The sequence below is a fragment of the Thamnophis sirtalis genome, unplaced genomic scaffold (genome assembly GCF_051295495.1).
Source record: "Thamnophis sirtalis isolate CommonGarterSnake01/CBP01778 unplaced genomic scaffold, rThaSir2_p1.2 scaffold_13, whole genome shotgun sequence".
Classification (NCBI taxonomy): domain Eukaryota; kingdom Metazoa; phylum Chordata; class Lepidosauria; order Squamata; family Natricidae; genus Thamnophis; species Thamnophis sirtalis.
This window is the reverse complement of record NW_028261393.1, coordinates 2,281,615-2,308,095: the sequence shown is the minus strand read 5'-3', so window position 1 is coordinate 2,308,095 and position 26,481 is coordinate 2,281,615. Positions and strand designations below refer to the sequence as shown.

At 47.6% G+C, this 26,481-nt stretch overlaps 1 protein-coding gene across 1 annotated transcript; it reads right to left on the bottom strand.

Moving 5' to 3' along the window:
- Positions 1-3,476: 3,476 nt before the first annotated feature.
- Positions 3,477-25,367, bottom strand: RINL (Ras and Rab interactor like). Its single transcript, XM_087728110.1, is given in 15 exon segments — positions 3,477-3,576; positions 3,579-3,837; positions 5,401-5,538; positions 5,540-5,562; positions 6,199-6,327; positions 7,403-7,717; positions 11,402-12,046; positions 13,362-13,691; positions 14,476-14,564; positions 15,287-15,359; positions 19,524-19,632; positions 20,316-20,454; positions 21,364-21,520; positions 22,663-22,851; positions 23,452-25,367. Coding segments are annotated over 13 exon segments (2,391 nt in total). The 5' UTR covers positions 21,417-21,520; positions 22,663-22,851; positions 23,452-25,367; the 3' UTR covers positions 3,477-3,487.
- Between the last annotated feature and the right edge of the window lie 1,114 nt (positions 25,368-26,481).

Sequence of the window (26,481 nt, the reverse complement as noted above, 5' to 3'; positions counted from 1 at the left end):
GAGTCACTGCCTGCTATGAGTTATAAGGCCCCCCCCTCTGAGAGCCCACCAGCTCTTCCCCGCCCTTCCCTGACGGTCAACTGACTCTTCTCCAAGGTGTTCAAAGCACGTGGGTCACCAACAGCTGGAGTAGAAGCCACGCCTCCTCGGGGAGGGGAGACTCCCACCCACCCCCAACCCCTTTTCCAGATCGGAGGCTGAAGTTGGGCCAGAGGGAAGCTATCACACAGAGAGACCAGGTCACATTTCTAGTCGGCTGTGGGTAGATTTCCTCGCTGGAGGTTTTTAAGAGAGTCACTTACCTAAAATGGTATGGGGTCTCCTGCTTGAGCAGGGGCTGGACTAGAAGACTTCTGAGGTCCCTTCCAGCTCTATTCTGATTGATTAAATCAGAAAAACTCGCCACTGGCAATTTTGCAAAGGCGTAGCCCAACTCGAGGGTTTAAAGGAGCACAGGTGGTTCTTAGAGGCTCACCACAACGGAGCCCCCCACCCCCCAATCTTTGTGGCTCAGGGAAACTTCAGTTCATTTTGGCGGCTGAGCGAGTGTAACTTTATTGGAGTTTATTTGTTCCATTTTATGACTTTCTTGCCACGGTGGGTAAGTGAATCGCTGCAAGTTGAAAAGTTAGCCACAAGGTTGTTGAAGGGAATCTGGCTTCCTGTGGACTTCGCTTGTCAGGTCACAAAAGGGGGTCGCGTGACCCCTGGGACACTGCCACCGTCATATATATGAGTCAGTTGTTAAGCATCTGAGTGTAAATCACGTGACCCTGGGGATGCTGCAACAGTCGTTAAGTGTGAAAAATGGTCGTAAGTCACTTTTCGGTGCCGCAGTAATTCTGGGCGTTGAAGTCCACACCTCTAAAGTTACTAAAGGTTGTGAAACACTGGAGAAACGTCTCGTTTTGCAGCTCCTGTTCCCTCCAAGAAGCACAAGCGTGTTCAGATCTTCCCTCCTTGCCCCATCTCTCTTCTCAACACACCCCAAGCAGCCACCTCGGCTCCCCCCGTCGACCCCGTCTCTTACTCCTCGTTGCAGTTCGGCTACACCGCCAGGGGAAGAGCAAACAGGGAGGAGGAAGGGAGAGAGAGACCCACACATGGCAGCTCAGGTTGGGGCGGGGATATTTGGGAGAACAAAATGTGCTGCGAAAGCTCCTTTAGTGTCCGAGCGTGGGTTAAGCTTTAACCATTGAATCCACAGCTCCTCCTGAAGTGACCCTTCAGAGCAGCCAGCTGCTGACCCAAAGTGTAGGCGTTCTGGATTCGAGCCTCGAACGGGGCACGTTTATTGAGCAAGGGGTAAAACTGAGCCTATGGGTAACTTGGGAAACAGCCACTGCTCTCGGCTGGATAGAAATTGCACCGGGATCAACGGTTGCTGGAATTGGGTACGTCTAGGTTTAATGAAAGAAGGATTAGGGGTGACGTTAACAGTGTTCCAATATCTCAGGGTTGCCACAAAGAGGAGGAGGTCAAAGAGGAGGAGGTGGCGCAGTGGTTAAATGCAGCACTGCAGGCTACTGCTAGATCAGCAGTTCAGCGGTTCAAATCTCACCGGCTCAGGGGTTGACTCAGCCTTCCATCCTTCCGAGGTGGGTAAAAATGAGGACCCAGATTGTTGGGGGCAATATGCTGACTCTGTAAACCGCTTAGAGAGGGCTGAAAGCCCTATGAAGCGCTATATAAGTCTACTGCTATTGCTATATTCTCCAAAGCACCTGAAGGCAGGACAAGAAGCAATGGGTGGAAGCTAAGCAAGGAGTGAAGCAACCTAGGATTAAGAGAAATATCTTGACAGTCAGAACAATTAATCCATGGAACAGCTTCCCTCGAGAATCACTGCAGGCTTTTAAGAAGAGACGCTTGTCTGAAATGGCGTAGGGTTTCCTGCCTGAGTAGGGGAACATTGGAACTTCAGTCACTAAACAAATTGTAGAAATCAGTTAACAGATCCACCTCAAAAACACCCATTTCAGTATATATAACTCGACATCATAAGGTTGTAAACAGATATTAACAGCATTGGGGAAAAAGGGATTGGACACTTCAAATAATTCCTCACTGTTATCCACAAACAGCCCCTATGAGGATGTAGCCTTCACCAAGGGGGGGGATTCTTCTCATCTGGGCATCTTTAAAAGATTGCAAAGGACTTAAATCAAAATACCAGGACTGCATCAAATTTATAACCACGGTGGCGCAGTGTTAGAGCGCAGAAACTGCAGGCTTCTTCTGCTGATCGCCGCAATTTGACAGTTTGAATCTCACACACCAGGCTCCAGGTTGACTCAGCCTTCCGAGGTGGGTCAAACGAGGACCCCAGATTGTTGGTGGGAAATATGCTGACTCTGTAAACTGCTGAGAGAGGGGCTGTAAAACACTGCCAAGCGGTATATAAGTCTATAAGGGCTAAGTGTTATTGCTATAGACAGGGCTCGCATTCTCTTGAAGGATTAGGGAAGGAGGAAAACGCCAGATCCCAAGGTCAGAAAAGGACATATTTTAAAAAGGTGACATGTAAAATTAAACCAGTACGTTTCCAGAAATCCACTTGATAAAGTCTGTCTTGGGTGGGCGAAAAAGCCTTCCAGAGAGCCCCAGGGAGAGTGTAGCGAAATGTACTCTGTTTCTACGATTGGAGGCACGGGGCCAACTCTGCAGAAGCTGATCAGGGTTGAGCAAAAGGGGAGAGAAGGAAGTTACGCCTGAAAGTAGGAGATCTTCTTCTGGATCTGTTCGTGTTAGGCTGGCTCCTCCCCTTTTGGGTGGGTGGGAACCAGGAGGAACAACTTTAACAATGGCCCGTTCCTGTCCCGTTACTGGTTTTAGGGATGACGACAATCACTGCCAACGTGAGCACTTTTAGCACTTCGAGTTCCTCTGCTCAAGAGATTTCTTCTCTTAGTCCTCATGTCAGCTGCCACTTCAGGCTCCCCTTTTGCTATCACTCGGTGCCAGGCTGCCATGAACTCTGGGAGCGGGCGGGCGCGGGGTGTGTGTGGCTGCATGGGAGTGGGGGAGGATTCAAGGAGAACAAAAAGTGGACTGCATCTCCCCAGGTTTCAAGGTCAACCGGCTGGGGAATGGAATACAGCTGCGTATCAAAGTTACCGTTCTGGAAATATCTTCTTTTGAATTTGATTGGATACTGGGGGGGGGGGGGGGGTGTCAGCATGGGGAGGTATCTAAAGAAAGGAAAGTTAGATTTGGGGATTTTGTTGCGCGATTTTCAGCTCTGGCTTTGCAATGCTTGTACTTCGCTTGACATCTGGTTAAAACTCTACCTTTGTAAATATATATATATATATTAAGGAATGTTCTTTCTTAGAGACTCAAGCTGAGGGAGGTCTGACATTAAGCCAGTCGTCGTCTAATCTAATCCCTAGAAACGCAGCCCTTTTCCTGGATTTGGGCCAACTATATATATAAAAAAAAAACTTGGAAACTTCATCCAAGCCGGAGAAAAGGTGCGTGGCCATAATCAATCCCCATCCAACTGCTCCATCCCCACCTTTTCAAGAGTCTTGTTGGTCTCAGCCCCCTGAAGCAGGCCGGAACCAGAGGCAGACGGGGGCTATTTTTGAGCTTGTAAACAAAACTGACACTGCCTTCTCTTTGCAGAAGGTCTACACGGATCTTCTGCGGGCAGCTGTCTTCTGTTAAGAGTTGAGCGGAGTTGTCCGACACCAAAAACAAGCCGTAGGCGGCAGCGTCGGAGACGCCATACTTCACCGCACAGGCTGCGCAGACCAACGCCGTGGTCATGTCGGGAGGGACGGAGATGGTCTTCTGGTTGTTGAAGGGTTCGTGGAAGGAGACGTAGAAGATGTGCTGAAAAGAAGGGAGAGAACCAATCAACCGTGGAGATCGTAGCATCCCGACAATGGGCTCAAACCCACCAGGAACCCAACAAGCTCTGGGGGGGGGAAAGGGTTTCGGGCCGCCAGTGGCCAGCAGAGCTGGAAGCAGAGTGGGACAGTGAGGAGGCTGGGGAGGAGCAGGGGTCAGTCCTGGAGGCTGGAAAAGGCTCGGATGAGGGCTCTATGTCAGAGGCGGAAATGGGGCCGAGGCCGTATGACAATTCTCAGCTGCCTTTGGAGCTAGATAGCAGTGAGGCAGAGGAACAGCTGGAGCCTGTTCCCAGTGTGCGCGTGCGCAGAGCTGCCAGAAGAAAAGAACAGCTAAGAAATCAGGGCAGGCTTGGAGAAAAGTCATAGGTGGACAGTAAATGGTCCCCCCCCCCATAGGAAATAAAAGAGGAACGGAAAGGGGAGGGGGGCTCTTGCAGGAAACAATTGGTTTGTTCGTTCATTCGTTTCAGGGGTGCGAAGATCTGTCTGTGAATCTCCGAGATTCTGTGCCCAGCCTTTCCTTGCACAACACCTCAAATATTTCCATGGCAGCTTTCCAAGATAGATAAGGTCTATAATCCTAAATACTCCTTTGAAAGCCTGTTTGATAGGCCTTTCCTAATGGGAATGAGAGGAGTCACATTCGTTTTAATAAAAGGGGTTTTGTCGGGATCAGGAATCTGCTTCGTGTTTTTTTGGGGGAAGCCTAAGGCAGAACAGAAAAGTTAAAATGACACGAATGGTGTAAAGAAAGAGAAGGAGAGCCTATCCCACTGGTGATCATAGAGCAGTGTTTCTCAACCTTGGAGACTTTAAGTCCTGTGGACTTCAACTCCCAGAATCCCCCAGCCAGCATAGCTGGCTGGGGAAATCTGGGAGTTGAAGTCCACAGGACTTAAAGTCACCAAGGTTGAGAAACACTGTCATAGAAGGGAGGACATCTTTCTGCAGTGGTATCTCAGTACTCAACCGCTTCAAACTCGTCAAGTCGGACAGAAAATGTTGTCCCAGTACAGGAAGATCTCAACTCACAACAGTTCGCTTAGCGACTGTTCTGGGTTACGACTGCACTGAAAAAAGGTAACTTGGGACCAGTGTTCACACTTAAGAACCGTTGCCGCATCTCCATGGCCACATGACTGAAATTCAGATGCTTTGCAAGTGACTCATATTTATAACGGTTGCCGTGTCCTGAGGTCATGTGATCCCCTTTTTGCGACCTTCTGATGAGCAAAGTCGTTGGGGAAGCCAGGTTGAGATGCTTTATTTGAGATGCTTTATTTATTTATTTTAAGGTTCACTTAACGACCGTATCACCAACTTAACAACTGCAATGGCTTAACAGCTGTTGCAAAGAAGTCGTAAAATGGGGCAAAAATCCACTTAACGATTGTCTCGTTTAGCAACAGGAATTTTCGATTCTGGGAATTGAAGTCCACATCTCTTAAGAGTTGCCACGGTTGAGAAACGCCGATCTGGAAGGAAGTTTTGCCCTGCCTTTTCCATTTTTAATGCTCTCTTTCTGCCTGCCTCCCACGCTCACCTGCACATTGCGGCGATGGTGGTGATGGATGGTACGGCGCCGATGCCACTGATGGATGGAGTGCTGGGCCTCCATGCTGATCTGCCTGGTGAGGGTAAAAGGCGCTTGGAAGTTTTCGATGTGGTAGAGAGCCCCGAACCCAGGTGGTGAGGTAGTAGCCCCCTAGAATGCAGGAGGAGGGAAGGGAGGACAGGAGCACAGGAAAAAAATATTGGAGTGACAGTTCAAAGGTTTCTGAGGGACCTTTTCCAAGTCCAAGCTAACCCCCCAGAGTCAAGTTAAGCCCCCCAAGCCAACTTCAAGCCAGCCTTGTGAGTTTCTTGTTCTTCCCTCTCATCTATCAAGGTAACCACAGGGCACTTCGCTGTGCCACTGGGCACTTTGAAGAACCCAAGGCTTCTAGTACAGAAAGTGCAATCTTTATTTTATTGTTCAATTTTAACCCATTTTTATTATTTTAAATAATTGAAGGGGCAATTACCCTCCTATTTCCCCCCACAACAACCAACCTGTAGGTTTGGCTGAGGAACTGAGGGACTGGCCCAAAATTGCCCAGCCAGCTTTCATGCCTAAAGCAGGACTAGAACTCCCTCTCCCCCCGATGATCGGCCCAGCCGATTTTCAGCTTAAGGGCAGGACTAGAATTCACCGCCTCCTGGTGATCGACCAGGACTTTCATTCCACATGTAGAGGAGCCTCTGAGTCTTAGCGAGACCTTCAGATGAATCTCCTAAATGGCTGTGGGAGAAAACTCTTCCTTGGGAGCAGACCCAGCTTGAACCCAGCAAACCACGTTACCTTCTCCCTGCATCTGACTGGGATCCATCAGCTCCATCATGTACTCCACATCCAACTGTATGGACACCACATCGCAGCGCACCAGCATGTAGATGAGGACGGGCAGGAAGTCATCGGCACCAAACGGCTCTTGCAAAAAACAGAAGAAAAGGCGTATGATGGGAAGGCCCAGCAGACGCCTGAAGGCGCTCGGGGAGGAAGGAAAGGGCCGAGGCTGCTTGGCAATATGTATATTTCTATTCATTAATTAAGTTTGCACCTTTATTACAGCTAGTCCCCGACTTAAAAGTTTTTTAGTGACCGTTCAAAGTTACGACGACAGTAAATATACGATGACATATAAATAAACTTCTACAATCTACAATCTAAAAAAAGCAACTTATAACCATTTTTCACACTTTCACGACCGTTGCAGCAACTCCAGGGTCACGTGACTTACATTCAGAATTCTTGGCACCTGGCTCATGTTTATGACGGTTGCAGTGCCCAGGGGTCATGTGATCCCCTTTGGCGATCGAAGTCGGGGGGGGGAGGGGGGGAGCCATATTCATTTCATTCGGAGGAGGCCCACAGACTAGGCCTCCTCCGAATTCCATCAGCCGCCCAGTGTCGACTGGCAACTACCCGGAGGAGAGCCTTCTCTGTGGCTGCTCCGACCCTCTGGAACGATCTCCCCGTGGAGATTCGTACCCTCACCACCCTCCAGGCCTTCCGCATAGCCCTTAAAACCTGTCTGTTCCGACAGGCCTGGGGCTAAAGACTTGCAGCCCACTTCGAATGGTATGATGTTGTGCTTTTTTAACTGTGTATGGTCTTTATATTTTGTAACTTTGTTTGTTTCCCCCTCCTCCCTTGAATTGTGAGACGCCCTGAGTCCCTTTCAGGGAAAAGGGCGGCATACAAATAAAGTAAATTCAAAAAATTCAATTCAAAAAATTCATTTAACAACCATGTTGCGAACTTAACAAGTGTAGCAATCCCTTAACAACTGTGGCGGGCCACGTTGTAAAACCCGGCAAAGCTCACCTAGCGAGCGTCTCGCTTAGCAACAGAAATTCTGGGCTCAATTGGGGGGGTCGTACGTTGAGGACTACCTATATTGTGACTTTCCCCTACTTTTCTCCCCTTCCCCTCCAAATGTCTCCCATGATGATGGGAATCGACGTATCGGAACTGGAGAATAAGCCGCCCAGAGGTCTCCTACCTGCCTTCTCGCAATGGTGGTTCATGGCCTCGTAAAGCATCTTGCAGACCTTCAGCATCTGAGTCTCCTTCTTCTTGGGCGAGTAGGCCTGGTGGAGGAGACTCAGCTTGGTCTGGATACGCTCCAGGCAAGCCGCGTCGGGCACCCCGGCTGCCACGCCAAGCTCTTCCAAGCTTTGCTGGCTCAAGGCCCGCTGATTCTCACGCAAACGGTTCAGAGACCCGTCCCGGGTGTGGAAGTCCAGCAACTGGGCGTAAATCATCTCTCTCAGTGGCTTCAGGATGCATTTGTAGAGGGCATCTTCCATCACGGAACCTGGCCCAAAAAAGAACAACAGAATTGGAAGGGACCTTTGGAGATCTTCTAGTCCAACCCCCTACTCAAGCAGGAAACCCTATTCCACTTCAGACAAATAGCTGTTCGATCTCTTCTTAAACCTCCAGTGTTGGAGTATCCACAACTTCTGGTGGCCAGTTGTCCCACTGATTTAATTGTCCTCACTGCCAGGAAATTTCTCCTTAGTTCTAAGTTGCTTTTCTCCTTCATTAGTTTCCATCCGTTCTTGTCCTGCCTTCAGGTGCTTTGGAGGATAGGCTGACACCCCCACTTTGTGGCAGCCTCTCAAATATTAGAAGACTGCAGTGATGTCCCCCTAAGCCTTCTTTTAATGAATCTAGATATACCCAATTCCTGCAGCCGTTCTTCATATGTTTTAGCCTCCCAAGGTCAAGAGAATGACATTGGAACCAAGAGGTGGATCCTTAGGCCTTAGGGACTAGTATCTCAGGCAGTGGATGCAATCCAGCTTCACTTCTTTAGCTCATATTGTCCAAGATGTAGCAACCTTTTGGCTTACAAAGGTAGCAGTTAACATCTCAGGAAGGTCGAGAGCAACGAAGTGGATAAGGTCACTTTGCATCTGCAGTTAGGACTAAAATTTCCAACATTTTGAGTAAGATGTTTTGCTTTTCCAATGTTGGTATATTTTATGTTCTTCATGTCGTTCTTATATCCTTTCACCAACTACAGATTGCCCAGTCCTGCCTTGGTATAGTGTAGTCCATTATTTCTCAACCTTGTCGACTTTAGCTGGCTGCGGAATTCTGGGAGTTGAAGTCCATCCCTCTTAAAGTTGCCAAAGTTGAGAAACAAAGTTGAATTCTGGGAGTTGAAGTCCACCCCTCTTCTGTGTTAATTTGCAAACCACAGATTTTAGCTTGGGGCCAAGTGGGAACCCAAACACCGACGTGTCTTCAAGACATCGCCAGTCAAACCAATCGTGGCTTATGCAGAGATGCTCCATCGCCTGTCAACCGGCCTCTTTTGAGCTGCAAGGGCCGAGACTGAACTTACAACCTCCTTCGTGCCACAACTGGGTTCAAGGGCTGCCGAGTTAAGAAAGCTTTCCCACCTTTGTCCAGTTATTTTGGAGGCTTACCAGAAGATCAACACATTTGGGTAAACATGTCCTGAAAGCCTTGTGGGAAACTAACACAGGACACCACCGGGATTATCTGTCCTTAGAAAAAAGACCTTAAAGCTGGAATTTAATTTTCAGCCAAAGCTTCTTCCAAGTTTGGCACAAAAGGATGTGCAGGTGAGATCAAAGGCTTCCCCCTTTTTTAATTATCTGTCGAAGGTAGCTCTCTTGGGTCCTTGGTTCTCTCTGAGCTGGGTCGTTTTCTTGCAGACATTTCATGACCCAACTAGGTAACGCGCTCTACTTGGGGCTGCCCCTGAAGTGTGTTCGGAGGCTACAATTGGTCCAGAATGCAGCCGCGCGAGCGATATCGGGTGTACCTAGGTACACCCATGTTACACCTATCCTCCGCGAGCTGCACTGGCTCCCCATCGGTCTCCGAATGCGCTTCAAGGTGCTGGTTGTTATCTTTAAAGCCCTACATGGCTTAGGACCTGGATACCTACGGGACCGCCTCCTGCCACATACCTCCCAACGACCTATAAGATCTCACAGATTGGGCCTCCTTCGGGTACCATTGACCGGGGAATGCCGGTTGGCGACTACTCGGGGGAGGTCTTTCTCTGTAGCTGCCCCGGCCCTGTGGAATGATCTCCCCGCAGAGATCCGGACCCTTCCCACTCTCTCAGCCTTCCGTAAAGCCACTAAAACCTGGCTGTTCCGGCAGGCCTGGGGCTGTTGACCCCAAAATATGGTCCAGCCCCACTTGGAATGGAGTGCATGGTGTGTTTTTAAATCTATCTTTTCTTTCCTCTTTTTCTTTTGATTTGTTTGTATTGTTAGCTGGAGTCCTACGGGATTGGGCGGCATACAAATGTTATTAAACTTCTAAATGTCATCAGTGCTAAAAAGGCTTGCTGTCTATTTATATATTCAACTGGCTTGCTCTGTCAGCGTTGGTGGGTATGTCCTTGGTGGTTCCTTAATTGAGCTGTTCTTTACTCTTTGATTATTTGACTGCTTGTCTTCTGGCACTGATGATGTTCCCTAGTTGGGTCATGAAACACCGGCAAGAAAACCCCCAAGTTCAGAGAGCACCAAGGACCCCAGTTCAATCCTGAGCTACAAAGACTCTCTTCAGTGTTAGAAGGGAGTGGAGGAAGAGGAGGAGGGCTGTGGGGTCCTTGGGACTCTCTGAACCTGCTTGTTTCCTTGCAGACGTTTCATTACCCAGCTAGGTAACACCATCAGTGCTAGTAGGGAGTGAGGTTTGGTCTTTTTTTTTTACTGTAGATGTTACCTAGCTGGGTAATTGCAATAGCAATAGCAATAGCAATAGCAGTAGACTTATATACCGCTTCATAGGCCTTTCAGGCCTCTCTAAGCGGTTTACAGAGAGTCAGCATATTGCCCCCAACAATCTGGGTCCTCATTTTACCCACCTCGGAAGGATGGAAGGCTGAGTCAACCCTGAGCCGGTGAGATTTGAACCGCTGACCTGCTGATCTAGCAGTAGCCTGCAGTGCTGCATTTAACCACTGCGCCACCTTGGCTCTTATTGTAAGGAAACCAGCAAGCTCCGAGAGACTGAAGGGCCCCTCATTTCAACCCTGAGTTACAAATAGTCTCTTTTATTGGTTTCTGGTTTTCCCCCCATCCCTGTCACAACCTCTCCCCCAACTGCCAAAGCCGCACACGGCGCTGCTTGCATCACAGCCCCGACCACAGACCAGGTTGATTTCCTAAGCTATCGACGTTCATATCAGCAGACGCTGTCGTAAACCTGCCTTAGAGCCCAGAGTGGGAAACCACAGAAATATTTTTCAGTTGTTCGGAGAAAGGGCAAGAGATATTTATGATCCATTTTCTGGGAAACAGACTTGAGGGGGTCCTCCTTGGGAGACATTGCAGACAGAGGGAGACTCGCGAGCGAAACTTTGCTCTACCCAGAGATTATTTGTAGCTCAGGGTTGACCCCCTGTAGAGCAGGATTGGTTGAATCCGACACCGATGATGTTACTCGGTTTAGTAATGAAAGGTCCTGCAAGGAAATCTCCAAGCTCAGAGGGCACCGAGTCCTCCACAGTCCTCCTTCTCTTCCTCCTCCTCCTCCTCCTCCTCCTCTCTGCAAGCCCCACTCTCTTCCAAAACTGGTGATGTTACCTAGTTGGGTCCTGGAACATCTGCAAGGAAACCACCAAGTTCAGAGAGCCCCAAGGGCCCCATATTCCCCCTACTTCTCCTCCACTTCACAAACCCTACTCCCTTCTAGCACCAAAGAGAACATCTGTAGCTCAGAGTCGAACTGTGGGGTCCTTGGTGCTCACAGGGCAGAAACAGCCCAATCCTGCCAGCTGTTACTTAGGCATCTCTGCTGTGCAGCCATCACCGCTACCCAAAAGGAATAATCTTCGGACTCCTCCCCGCCCCCAAATCTCTCAGAAGACCCCCCGTTCCATACCGAGATCCAGTTCCTCGGCGTCACCATATTGTCACCGCTACCCAAAAGGAATAACCTTCGGACTCCTCCCCGCCCCCAAATCTCTCAGAAGAAACACCCCCCCCCGCCCGTTCCATACCGAGATCCAGTTCCTCGGCGTCACCATATTCGCAGTAGGCGGCGCGCAGATCCGAACTTTCGACCAGGTAGCCCTTCAGGTTGCTGATCATAAGCCGTATCTCCTGCAGCATGTCGGTGCTGGTGGGATGCCAGGACCCGGCTCCTCGCTGGATGTGCTCCACAAAGTTCTGCACCAGGCCCCCCACGTCCGACGTGGGCTCCTGGACCAGCTCCTGGACCCGCTTGGCCACCCGGCGCTCGGGCGAGAGGAAGCCCGTCAAGGCACTGCTCATGGCCGAGAGACGGTGGAGCACCTTGTGGGTGAAGGTGACGGACGAAGGGCGCCGCCTCTTCTGCGGTGAAGGGGTGGTCGGAGGGCCCTCGCCCTCGTCCTCCACGCTGCTGATGGAGAGCGAATCCAATTCCGGGATGAGAGGCAGCAACAAGGAGTCGTTCAACAACAAGGACTCGGAGCGGGCCTTTTTCAAACAGGGGAAAGCCTCGGCCGAGATCCCTTCCACCCAGGAAACGCGGTGGGGAGCGCGGGTCTCCTTCTGGGACACGGTGGGAGACCACGGAGGCTGGGCCTCGGTTTCCGAACTCTCCCAGGATGGTGTGCAAGGAAGGAAATCGCCTTGCGCAGAGGCTAAGCAGGGCGGAGGCTCTGCGGAGAAGAAAAACGGCAAGTGGGCACATTAGCCAATCTGCGTTATTCTGCCTACCGTCTAGAATGCATCTACTACATGAGCCAAGGTGGCGCAGTGGTTAAATGCAGCACTGCAGGCTACTGCTAGATCAGCAGGTCAGCGGTTCAAATCTCACCGGCTCAGGGTTGACTCAGCCTTCCATCCTTCCGAGGTGGGTAAAATGAGGACCCAGATTGTTGGGGGCAATATGCTGACTCTCTGTAAACCGCTTAGAGAGGCCTGAAAGGCCTATGAAGCGGTATATAAGTCTACTGCTATTGCTATTGCTATTGCTATTGTTACTAATAGAAGGGAGTCTTTGTAGCTCGGGGTTGAACTGTGGGGGCATTGGGGCTTTTCTTGCAGATGTTTCACGACCCAGCTAGGTAACACCATCAGTCCTAGTAAGGAGTTGGGGTTTGTGGAGTGGAGTGAAGGAGGACTGTGGGGTCCTCTGAGCTTGGGGGTTTTCTTGCAGGCATTTCCTAACCCACCTAGGCAGCATGCTCAATGCTAGAAGGGAGGGGAGTTTGTGGAGGGGAGGGGGAGGAGACTGTGGTGTCTTTAGCGCCCCCTGAGCTTGGGGGTTTTTCTTGGAAATGTTTCATTAACCAAACTAGATCTCGTCATCAATGCCATTGCTAGCACTGATGATGTCGAGAGCCGAGGTGGCGCAGTGGTTAAATGCAGCACTGCTGGCTACTTCAGCTGACTGCAGTTCGGCTGTTCAAATCTCACCGGCTCAAGGTTGGCTCAGCCTTCCATCCTTCCGAGGTGGGTAAAATGAGGACCCGGATTGTTGTTGGGGGCGATATGCTGACTCTGTAAACTGCTTAGAGAGGGCTGAAGCCCTATGAAGCGGTATATAAGTCTAACTGCTATTGCTATCTATCTATCTATCTATCTATCTATCTATCTATCTATCTATCTATCTATCTATCTATCTATCTATCTATCTCTATATCTCTGTCTGTCTGTCTGTCTGTCTGTCTGTCTATCTATCTGATTGTTGGGGGCGATATGCTGACTCTGTAAACTGCTTAGAGAGGGCCGAAAGCCCTATGAAGCGGTATATAAGTCTAACTGCTATTGCTATGTCACCTACTTTGGTAATGAAACGTCAGCAAGAAAACCACCAAGCTCAGAGAGCACCAAGGACCCCACCGTTCATCCCTGAGCTATGAAGATTCCTTTCTATTGGTAAACCATGCTCCTCGGGAGCAGGAGAACTGGGGTGGGGGGGCGCAAGACATTTATACCCATAACACCCCCCAGGAGCTGCCCGAGTCTTACCTTTCCCCGTCTTCTCTTTCTCTTCCAGAGATTTGAGATGTTCCACGCTAACTGGGGCTTCTTGCCTGGCCGAGCCATTGGCGAACCGCTGGGACCCCCGCCTGCGTATCGAGTGGTAGAGGCCAGGGGCCAAGTCGAGCCATTCGATGTCGCTGTGCACGGAGAAGAAGAGGGGGTTCACGATGCACAGGGCGGGGTCCTCGGACGTCACGCGGATGGAGCAGGAGGGCTGCTTGGTTCTCAGCAGGTCCCCGTTGGGTTCCATGCAGCCGGCTTCTGCGTCGTCTGAGGCTGGGCCGTTGGTAGGTTTGAGAGGCATCGGCCAGAACGCTGAGGAGGGGGCAAAAACAGGAAATGGAGGAGAGGAACCTTTGGGGGGGGGGAGAGGAGCTTCAAAACTGTTCCGTGACGTCAAATGTTTCATTGCCCAACTAAGCAGCATCTTCAGTGCACTGATGATGTTACCAAGTCAGGTAGTGAAACGTTTGCAAGCAAATAACCAAGTTCAGAGAGCCCCAGACATCTCTGCTCCCCCGTCCTCCTCCTCTTCTCAATAAATGACACTCCCTTCTAGCACTGATGATATTACTTAGTTGGGGTAGTGAAACATCTGCAAGAAACAAGCAAGCTCACAGCGCCCCCCCCACCCCAGTTCAAACCTGAGCTTCAAAGATTCTTTTTTTTTTTTAATTAAAATTTTTTAATTTTTAATTTAAAACAAATACAACATCTTTCTTTACATGCTATAGAAAGTGTATCAGTTGGTTACAAATAGACTTTTGTGCATCTCTTCCACAGTCAACAAACAAATAATTCATGTTAACTCAAGCGTTTTAACTCAAATATTCATACATGTCACCATCATCATATATCCATTTTCATTTGACTATAATTGCTATTAAAAAATAATAATAAGATTCTTTTCTACTGGAAGTAAGTCTAGAGTGGACTTATTTCCGAATAAAACGAAACCTTCCACTTTCTCGATAACTGCGTGCACTTGTTCGAATGAAAAACCACGTTGCAAAATTCCACAGAGTACAGATATTAAGCTCCCCGGTTAGGCAAACTCTCCCCAAATTCCAAAGCAGAAAGTGGGGCGTATCTCACTCACTTGGGCTCAAGGTGGCAACTGCATCTACATCAGCTCTGCCAGGAAGGTGAAAAGCATGCGGGATCCTGAGCAAGCAGGGCAGGATATCCCTGGAAGGACAAAAACGATACCCATAATTGGCTCCTGGTAGGCCTTCCGTGCTACCTTTTCCCCCCTTTATTTATTACTTAGTTACTTATTACATTTCTATGCTGACCCTCTCCACTGCAAGGCAACTCCGGGTGGCTTACAAATTATAGAAACAAGTTTAAAAAATAGTTAAAGGATTACAAGATTAAAATGTACCAAGAGTAAAAGTTTGTACCACGGAGCCGAGGTGGCGCAGTGGTTAAATGCAGCACTGCAGGCTACTTCAGCTGACTGCAGTTCTGCAGTTTGGCTGTTCAAATCTCACCGGCTCAGGGTTGACTCAGCCTTCCGTCCTTCCGAGGTGGGTAAAATGAGGACCCGGATTGTTGTTGGGGGCGATATGCTGACTCTGTAAACCGCTTAGAGAGGGCTGAAAGCCCTATGAAGCGGTATATAAGTCTAACTGCTATTGCTATTGCTATTGCTAAAGTGGGTGCTCCTAGCATATTCAGGGCATGAGGTCTGAGATATCTTTCCTACAAAGCCTGCCCAATCTCCTTTTAGGATTGAGAAGGTCTTCCTAGGAACTAAAATATTTGAGAAAGGGCAGATGCTAGGAGCCTGCCCTTTAATCTCAGAAATATCTGGTGCTTACTGGATTAATTAAAGTCACATTCAGCACCCGTAAGTTCCTCCCAGCCCACTTCAACACCACCACCTCCTCCCTCTTCCTGGTCCTTACCTGCTCACAAAGTGAAAGCCGAGCAGTTCCAAAAGGTTTCTGAAATACAGGTGAGAACCTTTGAGGTGAAGGGCTGCAGATGAGAGAGAGGAAAGAGAGAGAGAGAGAGAGAGGGGATTTGTTTAGTGACTATTAAAAGTTACAACAGCATCGGAAAAAAAATGACTTTATCTATATGGTTACATAATCAAAATTCAAATGCTTGGCAACTGGCATGTACCTATGACTGCTTTTCAGACTTACGACCGTCCCCGTGGTCTTGTGATCAAAATTCAGACGCTTGGTATAACTGACTCATATTTATGATGGTCACAGCATCTTGGGGTCACGTGATCCCCTTCTGGGACCTTCCGACACACAACATCAACGGGGGAGCCAGATTCACTTAACAACCATGTGACTAACTTAACAACTGCAGTGATTCACTTAAGGACGACGGCAAGAAGTTCATACGATGGGGCAAAATCCACTCCACGTCTGTCTCGCTTAGCCACGGAAATTTTGGGCTGAACTGGGGGTCGTAAGTCAAGGCTACCTGTAGATGATTGCCATGTGGGGGAGAGGAGGAAGCGTCGTCCTCGGCCAGTGCTTACTAGTTAAGCACATGCTTTATTATCAGAACAATTTCTTCCCACTTTTTTTCACAATTTCCAACTGAAGGCAAAGTGGAAAAAAAGAAAAAAAAAGAGTTTGGAAATGAATGACTAGCCCGATGCCCCAATAACCTGACTCAACGGTTCCCTCGGCGGATTGGGACATATCCGTACTTCACAAGAGAACATCTGAAGGGCGGGAGGAAGTCTGAAATTCAACTACTGGCACTTCTGGGCTGAAAAAAAAGATCTCAAGGGCCAGGAGCATCTCAGGAAGAAGGAGGAATCAACCAGCAGGGGGAAAAAAATGTACTGAACCAAGTGGGATGGATGGGCCGGGTCAGGAGGAGACGCAGCCTGGAATTAAGGGGAAATTTCCAGACAGTGAGAATGATGAGTCGATGGGAGAGCTTTTCTTCAGAAGTTGTGAGTGTTTCATCACTAGAAGTTTTCAAGAAAAGATGGCACAACCATTTGTCTGGGATGAAATAAGGGACTCCAGCCTTGGGCAAGGGATTGGACGAGAAGACCTCCAAGGCCCCTTCTGTGGTTCTGTGTATGTTCTCTATGTCCTTCCTTCCTTTATCCAGCAAGGATAAAGATCCTGAATTTTGTTTTTCAAAAGATCTCTGGCTCTAATATCTAATATTAGAGAAGGGGAAACCATAGGCCACCCTCGACTTATGACCTCAACTGAGCCCAAAATTTCTGTCGCTAAGCCAGACATTTGTTGAGTGTCTTTTGCCCCATTTACGACCTTTCTTGCCACCCTTGTTAGTGAATCACTGCAAATTGTTAAGTCAGTGACACAGTTGTTAGGCGACGCTGGCATCCCCGGGTTGATTTGGCTTGTCAGAAGGTCACCAAAGGATGCTCCCACAACCCCAGGGCACTTCATGGTCATAAATGAGACTGTCTGAATTTTAATCACGTGATCGTCAGAATGCTACACACTTATTAAGTGTGAAAAAAGGTCAGGTCGCTTTTTAGTGCTGTTGTAACTTTGAATGGTTGCTAAATGAACCACCTGTATTTAGAGAAGGGGAACTAGCCTCCTTATGCAATTCATTTTGTATACCTCCATCCTGTCCCCTCTCCTTCACCTCCTTTAAAGACTACGAAGCCCTTAACATTGCAACCTTTCCTCACAAGGAAGCCACGCCAGCCCCTTCTCAGTTGCCCCTTCTCCGAATCTTTCCTAGCTCTGCTGTTGTGTATCCTTTTTGAGATACGGCAAGTAGAGTTGTAAACGCAGCCGCCTCACAGGGTTGTTATTGTGGGAAAAAGGAGGAAGAAGAGGGGTGGGATATGCTGGCCGCCTTGAATTATTTGTAAAAAAATACAGAAGCCGGGATGCACACAAACAAATATGGCTATAGCTTAAAGAAACAAAATTTGAGATAAATTAACGCTGGAATAATTAGCGGCATTTTGAAAAATGCAAGAAAACCAGGTGCCCAAAGACAGAGAGTTGCCCCCTTGGCATCAGGAGCCGAGGTGGCGCAGTGGTTAAATGCAGCACTGCAGGCTACTTCAGCTGACTGCAGTTCAGCAATTCGGCTGTTCAAATCCCACTAGGCTCAGGGTTGACTCAGCCTTCCATCCTTCCGAGGTGGGTGAAATGAGGACCCGGATTGTTGTTGGGGGCGATATGCTGACTCTGTAAAACCGCTTAGAGAGGGCTGGAAGCCCTATGAAGCGGTATATAAGTCTAACTATTGCTATTGCTATCACTCCGGCCCCTGGGTTTTCCAAGTAATTCTGCAAGAAAAAAACTGGAAGCTATACCAATTTTTCCCAGTTATTATGCAGAACAGAGGTATCCAATCTTGGCAACTTCGAAGGCGTGTGGACTTCAACTCTCCAACGTCCCAGAATTGAAGTCCACAAGTCTTCGAAGTTACCAAGATTGGAGGGAGGGAGGGAGGGAGGGAGACCATCCGTTTACATCGCTCCGTTTTGCCTAGAAGCAAGGTAGGATTAAAAACACCTATTTAACACAAGGAAGAATTCCTCACCTGTTCAGAGACTGGGAAGACCAAATTCAAGGGAAGCAAGATGAGAAAAAGAGCAAGAGCCGGGAAAAAGACAGAACTAACGGGCCGGTCTCTCGGTCAAGAATTGAAGGAGGTCGCCTGTTAAACAGGGCGAGCGTGCAGCCTGCGACTACTGGTCCCTTCTGCGCTTCTCCAAACAACTTCCTCTTTTAAGTAGAAGGAAATGAGGTTTTGAAATTCCCCAGAAGAGACACACGATGAGTGTTGAGGTACAGCAACTGGTTGATGCAAGGAAGTGAGGAACGGTTGCCTGGACATTTCCTATTTCCCACACTCCTGGTTCTCATCATGAGCTCGAGCAAGGGAGGTGGAATTTTGGGGGGGCTGCCGGAGGAGGGAGAACGCTCCCGGTTTCTCCTCTACGTGTATAGCTCTACAACCCCGAAAACTTAAGACATTCATTCATGCAGCCTCCTCGTGGGAAAGAGAAGCAAACACCTTTCCGTCATAAATGTGAAAGGCTGTGGGGTCCTTGGTGCTTTCTGAGCCTGGCGCTGTTGCAGACCTTTCATTGCCAAACTAGGGAACATCATCAGTGTCGTGACATCACTTAGTTTGGTAAACGTCGGCACCCACCTCAGGAAGCACCAAGGAGCCCACAGTTTAACCCCGAGCTGAAAACATTCTCTTCCAACCCAAACGTGTTTTTTTCAGGAGGCAATTTGGGACTTCCTTATTTTTTTTCCTTTTGAAGAGGTTTTGCTTCTCATCCAAGAAGCTTATTTGGCTCTGACAGGATGGTGGGGAAGGGAAGGATTGATGCTCCTTGCAGACAGCTGGTCATTTGCATCCGTTTAGAGCAATGTTTCTCAACCTTGGCGACTTTAAGTCCTGTGGACTTCAACTCCCAGAATTCCCCAGCCAGCAATTCTGGGAGTTGAAGTCCACCCATCTTAAAAGTTGCTCTCCTCTTCCACTGGACTCCAATTTCCCTGCCTCCTTTCTCTTTTTTAGCTTCTCTTTTATTTAACATGGGCTGCAACAACATAACAACCTACCACAACTTTTAACATGGGCTAGCAACAAGGAGTTTTGCTTCGAGCACATTTTTCGCTTGTAGGGATTCTCGCAAGCCACATTCTGGACCTAGGAATCCGGTCTGTTTCTCAGCCCCTTTCCTTTCTCCTGCGCACCACAATCCTCACACCTCGACCTGTACACCTCTCCCCCATAGCACAGCTGGCTGGAGGATTCTGGGAGTTGAAGTCCACAGGACTTCAACTTAAAGTCGCCAAGGTTGAGAAACACTGGTTTAGAGAGTCCCTGGAGGCGCTTGGAGGTCTCTCTGTGTCCTCAGGGTCACCTGAGTCATGCAAATGATTCCTGTAGTCTGCAATTTTGTTTCGAAAGGTCTTCAGAGGAAAAAAAACAAGGAAGTCCAGTTTCCTCCTGAAAAAGCACCTTTGGGACAGCCCTGACCTAGAATCCCCGTAGACTTTTAATTCTCTTCTAATGTTAAGACCGTCTGAAGGTATTTTTAAGCACCGGTTTGGAAATACCGCTTAAGGTTGGATTGTTCCGTGACATTGCCAGGTGTCCCCCGTTTACCTCCCGGCGACAGAAAGCTCCAGTACCAAACCAACTCACCTGGATTGTCTTCAAGAGGGAAAAGGTCAACAACCTTATCGTCACTTTCAGGTAACCGGAGGAAGAGGGTCTTGGCATCGTCCTTCCCATTTCTCGCAACGATGAACGCCTGAAAGTGATGAAAAAGGGAGACGCTGGAAAATCACACTCCAAAGCAAAACCATCGCCACCTCCTAAACACCCACTTCTCTCACCCTTCCGATAGGGTTTTATTTTGTCTAAGCATTTTTTAATTGAATTGTAGCGTGTTGTAAAATACAAAACCCAAAAGTAGATAGAAGAGCAGTGAGGGGGAAGAGGAGAAAGGGGGAAGAAAAGTGAGGAAAGATAGCAGGGGAGGAGAAAAAGAAGGACTAACTTCCGACTCTCTCGGTTACAGTAAAATAAGGCATTAACATCAAATCACAACTTTTTGCTTTTCCACAATAGTATAATAAACGAGCCATTTCTATAAAGAACCCTTTTGGTAGGATTTATAATTATGAAACTTTGATGCAACCCATCTCCCTGTGGGAGGCTTACAGTAGAATCAGAAAGTAATAAGTGATTAAAATTGAGAGGATTAAACAGGGAACTAAAAAAATAAAAGAATGGGTGGCATGTTATCTTCTCTATACCCTGCCTGCTACCCAGGCCTAGGGTGCCCCCTATCAGGGTGCGAGGCCAGCCAGCAGAACCAGGTTTAAGGCTCTTCTCCAATGGATCCAATCTCAACAGATGTGGATATCCGTTTTGCAGGAAAGAAATCCTGGGCAAACATTTTAGTCCTTCTAAAAAGGGTTAGTTAGTCACCCCTGGTTGGCGCGACGAGAGCAGCCTCTTGACTTGCTCCAGCTGGACATCCAGAAGCTCCCAAACGGCCCTCGTGGCCGAGAGCCTGTTCAGTAGTGGGATGCGACTGCTGGGTTTTCGCCCCGCTGTTTCCTGCGACCTACAGAGGAGGAGACGCAAACGAAAAAGGCCAAATGGATTTTGCGCTGCCAAAAAAACCCTTCCAGTCTTGTGTGCCAATGTTAATATAATATACGGAGTAGAAAGGACAGCATATAAATTCAATAAATAAATAAACACATTTCGACCACAAGATGGGATTCTTAGCATGGGTTGGTTTTATTAAAGCTCCTGCCATTGCAAAAGCAATGCTCCGCTGGTTGTGTGAGCCAGCCAGCTGTTCTTTATTCAACGAAACAGGAGAATGGAATCAAAGAGCTGCAAGGGACCTTGGAGGTCTACTAGTCCAACCCCTTGCTCAGGCAGGAAACCCTATCCTGCTTCAGACAAACGGTTGTAAACAAACCTCAATTATTTTATCATTTTTTGTTTTATTATTTTTAATTTCTTCTATATTGTTTTTTTATGTCCTGTAAGCCCCTGTGAGCGAATAGGCAGCAATATAAATCTTCCAAATCAATCAATCAATCCAATGCAGCAAAGGAAGTCAACCCAATATGCGATTTGGCATTTTCCTGGGATAGACAAACGGCTTTCAGCAGAACTGCCTCACCGTCCATGGGTGGAGAGTCCAGTCAAAATTTACTCCTGCACTGAGATCAGGGCAGTTGTTCAGCCAATCAGCTGTTAGGCACTACACAACGTCGAACGTGGTAGGATTAGAAGTGGCACAAGAGCCTCCTTGGATGTCCTGCCATGTTTCTCAACTTCGGCATTGTATGGACTTCAACTCCCAGCATTCTCCCTTATCTCCTCCTAGGAATTCTGGGAGTTGAAATGCACACATCTCAAACAGTTGTTGAGATTCGGATTAGATGCTCTTCACATAACCAACTGGGCAAACAGGCATTCCTCTTTCTCGACCCAGACACGCAGACCCTCTCCTTACCGAGACCCTGGTCCTTTGTGCTCCTTGCTGGCATCAACCATGATCTCCGTCATTGCTCATTCCCACGAGACTCCAGTTAATCCCCAAGCCCTCTTCTCCAGATCAAACTTTCCAAACTGTTTTTCTTTGTGGGATGGGTGGGTCTCTGAATGTTCTCCTGGAGAAACAGAAAACATCGGACAGATGAATCTGAGCCCCAGGTGGAGAAACGATAGCAGGAGCAAAAGACGTGTCCGTGGCCCAGGTAGACTAAACAGTGTCCTGAGGAAGGCGTGACTTATTTGGGAGATGGGCAGATGTTTGCACAGGACAAGTAAATAAATAATTTTGCTATCGTATTTGTATTTGTATTTTATTATTTGTACGCCGCCCTTCTCCGGGAGGACTCAGGGCGGCGAACAATTCAAGGGGGGAAAAAAAGGGGAACATAAAAAGACAAAATACAAATAATAAAAGTAGTCAACAGTCGCACAACCATACATGTCGAGAGGGAACTCATCACCCCCAGGCCTGCCGGCAAAGCCAGGTTTTGACGGCTTTTCGGAAGGCCTGGAGAGAGGTGAGGGTCTGAATCCCTGCGGGGAGTTCATTCCAGAGGGCCGGAGCTGCCACAGAGAAGGCCCTCCCCTGGGTAATAGCCAGGTGGCATTGGCTGGTAGATGGCACCCGGAGGAGGCCAACCCTGTGAGATCTAATGGGTCGTGGGATTCAGTAACATTTGCTACCCCTGGGAAAGGAGCCAGTTCTCCCCAAGTCCGTCTGGTGTGACTGAAGAAGTCTACTGAACAAAAGTTCCGGCAGTGATGGCATGGCAGAGCGGTGCAAAGGAACTGAGGCTCCGTTCCTATTGCCCGAATTTTTTCTGCTGGAGACCTTAAAAAAGGGCAACATTAATCCCGGAGGGATTGAAATGGGGGTCTTTGGTGCTCTCTGAGCTTGTAGATATTTCATTACCCAATTGGGGGGGGGGAGGAAGGGGAGGAAGGGGACGACAACTGTGGGGTCCTTGGTGCTCTCTGAGCTTAGTTGTTTCCTTGCAGATGTTTCATGTTCCCAACGCGGCAACCTCAGTGGGTCTGTTACTAGTTTGGTAATGAAATGAAATCAACCAAGTTCAGAGAGCACCAAAGACCTTTAATCCTATTTGAAACCACCAATGTATTCGTCAGTAAGTATTAACCATAAACATTATAATGGATAATAGATGCTTCTTGGCCTCCTTCCACAGGGAATTAACCCCATAAGCTCAAAACTCTTGAAAGCTCCCACCGTTCAGGGAAGAAATCACGTTTAACATACCTACAGCTAAATTAAAAGCGTGCGGCGTCCAGGGGAAGGTGCTTCAGGAGAAAGTTTCCCCTTCCAAACGGCCTCTTCTTTTTCGATCCCTGCCCTAGTACAGTTCACCCCAGAGCCGGCTGCAAGGGAGACCCGAGCCCACGTGCTTCTATCAGCAGGCAAAATGGCGGACAGAGTCGATGCTTAGCTCTGAAAGGAAGACAAACATTTTGCTTGAAAAAAAGAAACAGCGCTCGTCAAAACACTGAATGCATCTATCCTGTCACGCCAAAGGCCGTTTCTGGCCTTCCTCCCACTCACACGCAAAGTTCCGGGTGCTTTCAAATATCTGCATCAATATATATATATATTTACACCGCATGATCGCTTCCAACAAACAAGCCGATGCCACCAAAACACTCAACAGCAGGCAATAAATCCAAGAAGGGAGAATATTTTTGTAGCTCAGGATTGATGGGAGGTGTCCTTGGGGGTTCTCTGAGCGTGGTTGTTTTCTTGCAGATGTTTCATTCCCCTAACTAGGTAACATCATCAACGCGGGTTCCTACTTTGGATAACGAAACATCTGCAAGAAAACAAGCAAGCTCAGAGAACACCAAGGACCCCCCCGATAATTCCAGCGTTCCTTCCCCAGAAATAGGTAGGGAGATTTTGGTTAACCTCCCTCCCTGAGGCTTGTAGGGATGGGTAAATCTTTTCTCCTCCTGGACCTTCTTGTTCAGAAATAAAACTTGCTCCAAAGGCCTCCATGTTTCCCTGATCCCGTCAACAGTTGAAAGACGATCTTACCTTGCGATGGGCGTGCAAGAAGGTGAAACCGCCAGCTATGAAATCTTTGGCTCCAGCTGCCACTCATGGATCAGCCAAAGAGGAGTGAAGAAAGGCAGGACCGACGCACTAGAACAGGGCTGACAGTTTCAGGAGACAAAGGCAGGGATGTGGTTTGACAGCTCCGCCGACTGCCTTCACATGCTCCTGGGGCCTCCTCAGTTTCACTTCAAAGGAAGGCAGCTAAAGAGAAAACAAAAGTTTGGCGGAGAAGCATTCGTTAGAAAAACATTTTTTAAGAAAAAAAAAAAAGCCTCATTTAATCCAGGTTCCACTTGCTCCGAGAAGCTCACGAATGAACACACCACTTACGCTTCTCAGCAACAACCTCCGGGACTAGAGGTAATACGATCCCGTCATGCTTAGTACATGTCAAAAGCCTTCCCTTTCTTGAATTTAAGATATATATTTTTTTCAAAGCCTTCCAGGAGAATCATCCATAACCTTCACTCATGCATCAACAGGTCCGTGATGCACCAAGAGAGAGAGAGAATTCTGGAAGAAAACATCATTGCTGGGTGAAGCCAGAAGGCAAGAGGGAAAATTAGTTTGGACAGACACTCGAGGTAAAACTGAGAGGGCCGAGGCTCAGGCAGGTAGAGAACTTAAGAGCAGTCTTAAGCCGGTCTCAGAAACTTTGTATAGGCCTGCTGACTGGGGAATTCTGGGAACTGAAGTCCACACATCTGAAAGAAACACGGACTTAGTGAAAGGTATTAATAGCACAAGGCTATTAGCCCAAAAGCTGGTTATGTTTCTGAAGTGAAAAGTGCCTTAAACAGTAATTTCCTGTTTTCTTTTCTTTTTTTCAAATGTTTAGCCTGACTATTTCTAGAGATCTTAGCAACTTGTATAACTTTTAGGAGCAGTTCAGTTGAAGTAAGAAAAGGGTTGACTAACTATGGACTGTGAATGATTTTGCAAATTCCTCTATAAGCCCTTTAAAAAAAGTATATAACATGCAAGCACTAGCACATAAAACTAAGCTCTTTATAGGTGAAGCCCTTACTTATGCTAGAGCAGGGGGGGTCTCCAACCTTGGCAACTTTAAACCTGATGGACTTCAACTCCCAGAATTGCTGGCTGGGGAATTCTGGGAGTTGAAGTCCACCAGGATTAAAGTTGCCAAGGTCTGGGACCCCTGTGCTAGAGCATTTAAGAGTTGCTTTTATTATAGGATACTTTTCCAGTACCTCTATCTGAAAAATACATTTATTTTAATTGTAGCAATAAAAAAGACTTGCAATAGATGGCAGGGAACTATCAGCTAGTGCCCAAAGCTATTTAGCTGTAACCTATGACCCCCCCCCACAGAAAATTGATGGAAAAGTTAATAGCTGCCTCTCAGTACAGCAATCAAGAGAACTGAGTAAGGCTTGCATCCATATTAAACTTTGTAAAAGCAAGTTTCACTTTGTGCCCACGAGAGGGCACCAACGCTCCAACCCCTGAAATACCACCTGTTTTGCTAATCTGGATCACTACAAGACAGGTAAAGTGTTAACTACACCAATTACACCCAATCTTTTTCAAACAAACACAGGAACGCAAATGAAAACAACAACAACATATTATCTTGTGGTATCAAGCTGATTATATTTAATTGTCACTGATGACAGCTTTATGTAAATCGTGGAAACAAAAGCATCACAGGGAGTTTATGCTACTTTGCATAAATCAACAGTTTAATCAAATATTTCAAACTCTGCTTCTCTGAAAGTGCCTTCATTGGTTAGATCAAGGAAACACAGAAAGAAAGGGAAGAAGGGGAGGAAGGAAGGAAGGAAGGAAGGAAGGGAGAAAGAAAGAAAGAAAGAAAGAAAGAAAGAAAGAAAGAAAGAAAGAAAGAAAGAAAGAAAGAAAGAAAGACTGACTGACTGATAAATAAGGGCTGGACAGAAGTTAAAATCAAATCTCAATTTGTCTTTTTTTTCTCTGTAAGGCAATTAGAACAAAATTCTGAAATTAACTGGAAATTAATCAGATTCACCCTCCCAACACTTTAAAACAGTGTTTCCCAAAGTGTGGTACGCGTACCCCCAGGGGTACGGGAAGAGTTTGGTGGGGGTACGCGTTGCACCGGAATTTGGCAGGTAGATCACGTGGGAATATCACAACAGGAGAAGATATCTTTAATGTTATGAATATATTTATGCAAGAGAACAAAATTGATTGGAATAGATGTGTTGGAATAAGCACAGATGGAGCAAAAAGTACGGTCGGAATTAATAAAAGACTCGTTGCAAGAACTCAAAATGTTGCTCCAAATGTCATATCCACACATTGTTGCATACACAGAGAGGCTTTGGCAACACGTAAGATGCCCGCTGATCTACAGAAAGTTCTGGATGAAAGTGTGAAAATCATTAACTACATTTTTTTTAATGTAGTTATGAGGGGCACTCAGCGTTTTTTATGAGGGGTACTCAGCGTTACGAAAATTATAGAGGGGGTACACGTATGTCAAAAGTTTGGGAAACACTGCTTTAAAATAAGAAGAGCAAGGCTGTAAAGCAGAGGTGTCCAAACTTGGAAACTTTTAAGACCTATGGACTTCAACTCCCAGAGTTCTCTAACCAGCTTGCTGCTGGGGAATTCTGGGATTTGAAGTCCACAAGTCTTAAAGTTGCCAAGTTGGGCATCCCTATTCTAAAGAAATCGCCGAGAAATACTCCCGCTAAATGAAAACTTCAATTCAATCATAATTTCAGCTGTTAGTGCCTTCCATCGGGCCCAAAGTCCCCCGAGATGACTTTGGGTGAGACCTATTTTGGATTCCACCTGTGCCCTGAACTCTATGACTGCCCCCCAAATCTTTGACCCCGGACAGCTAAGTCCCTTTGCTCAGTTTATTTGTTAGAATTATATCCTGCCTTTTCTCCCGCAGCGCAAACTGACTCACAGAAGAATCTTCCTTCCACTTATTCTCCCAATAGCAATTTGGGGGGACAGGAACTCGCCCAAAAATTATGTAGAAAATTTCCTCCGCTA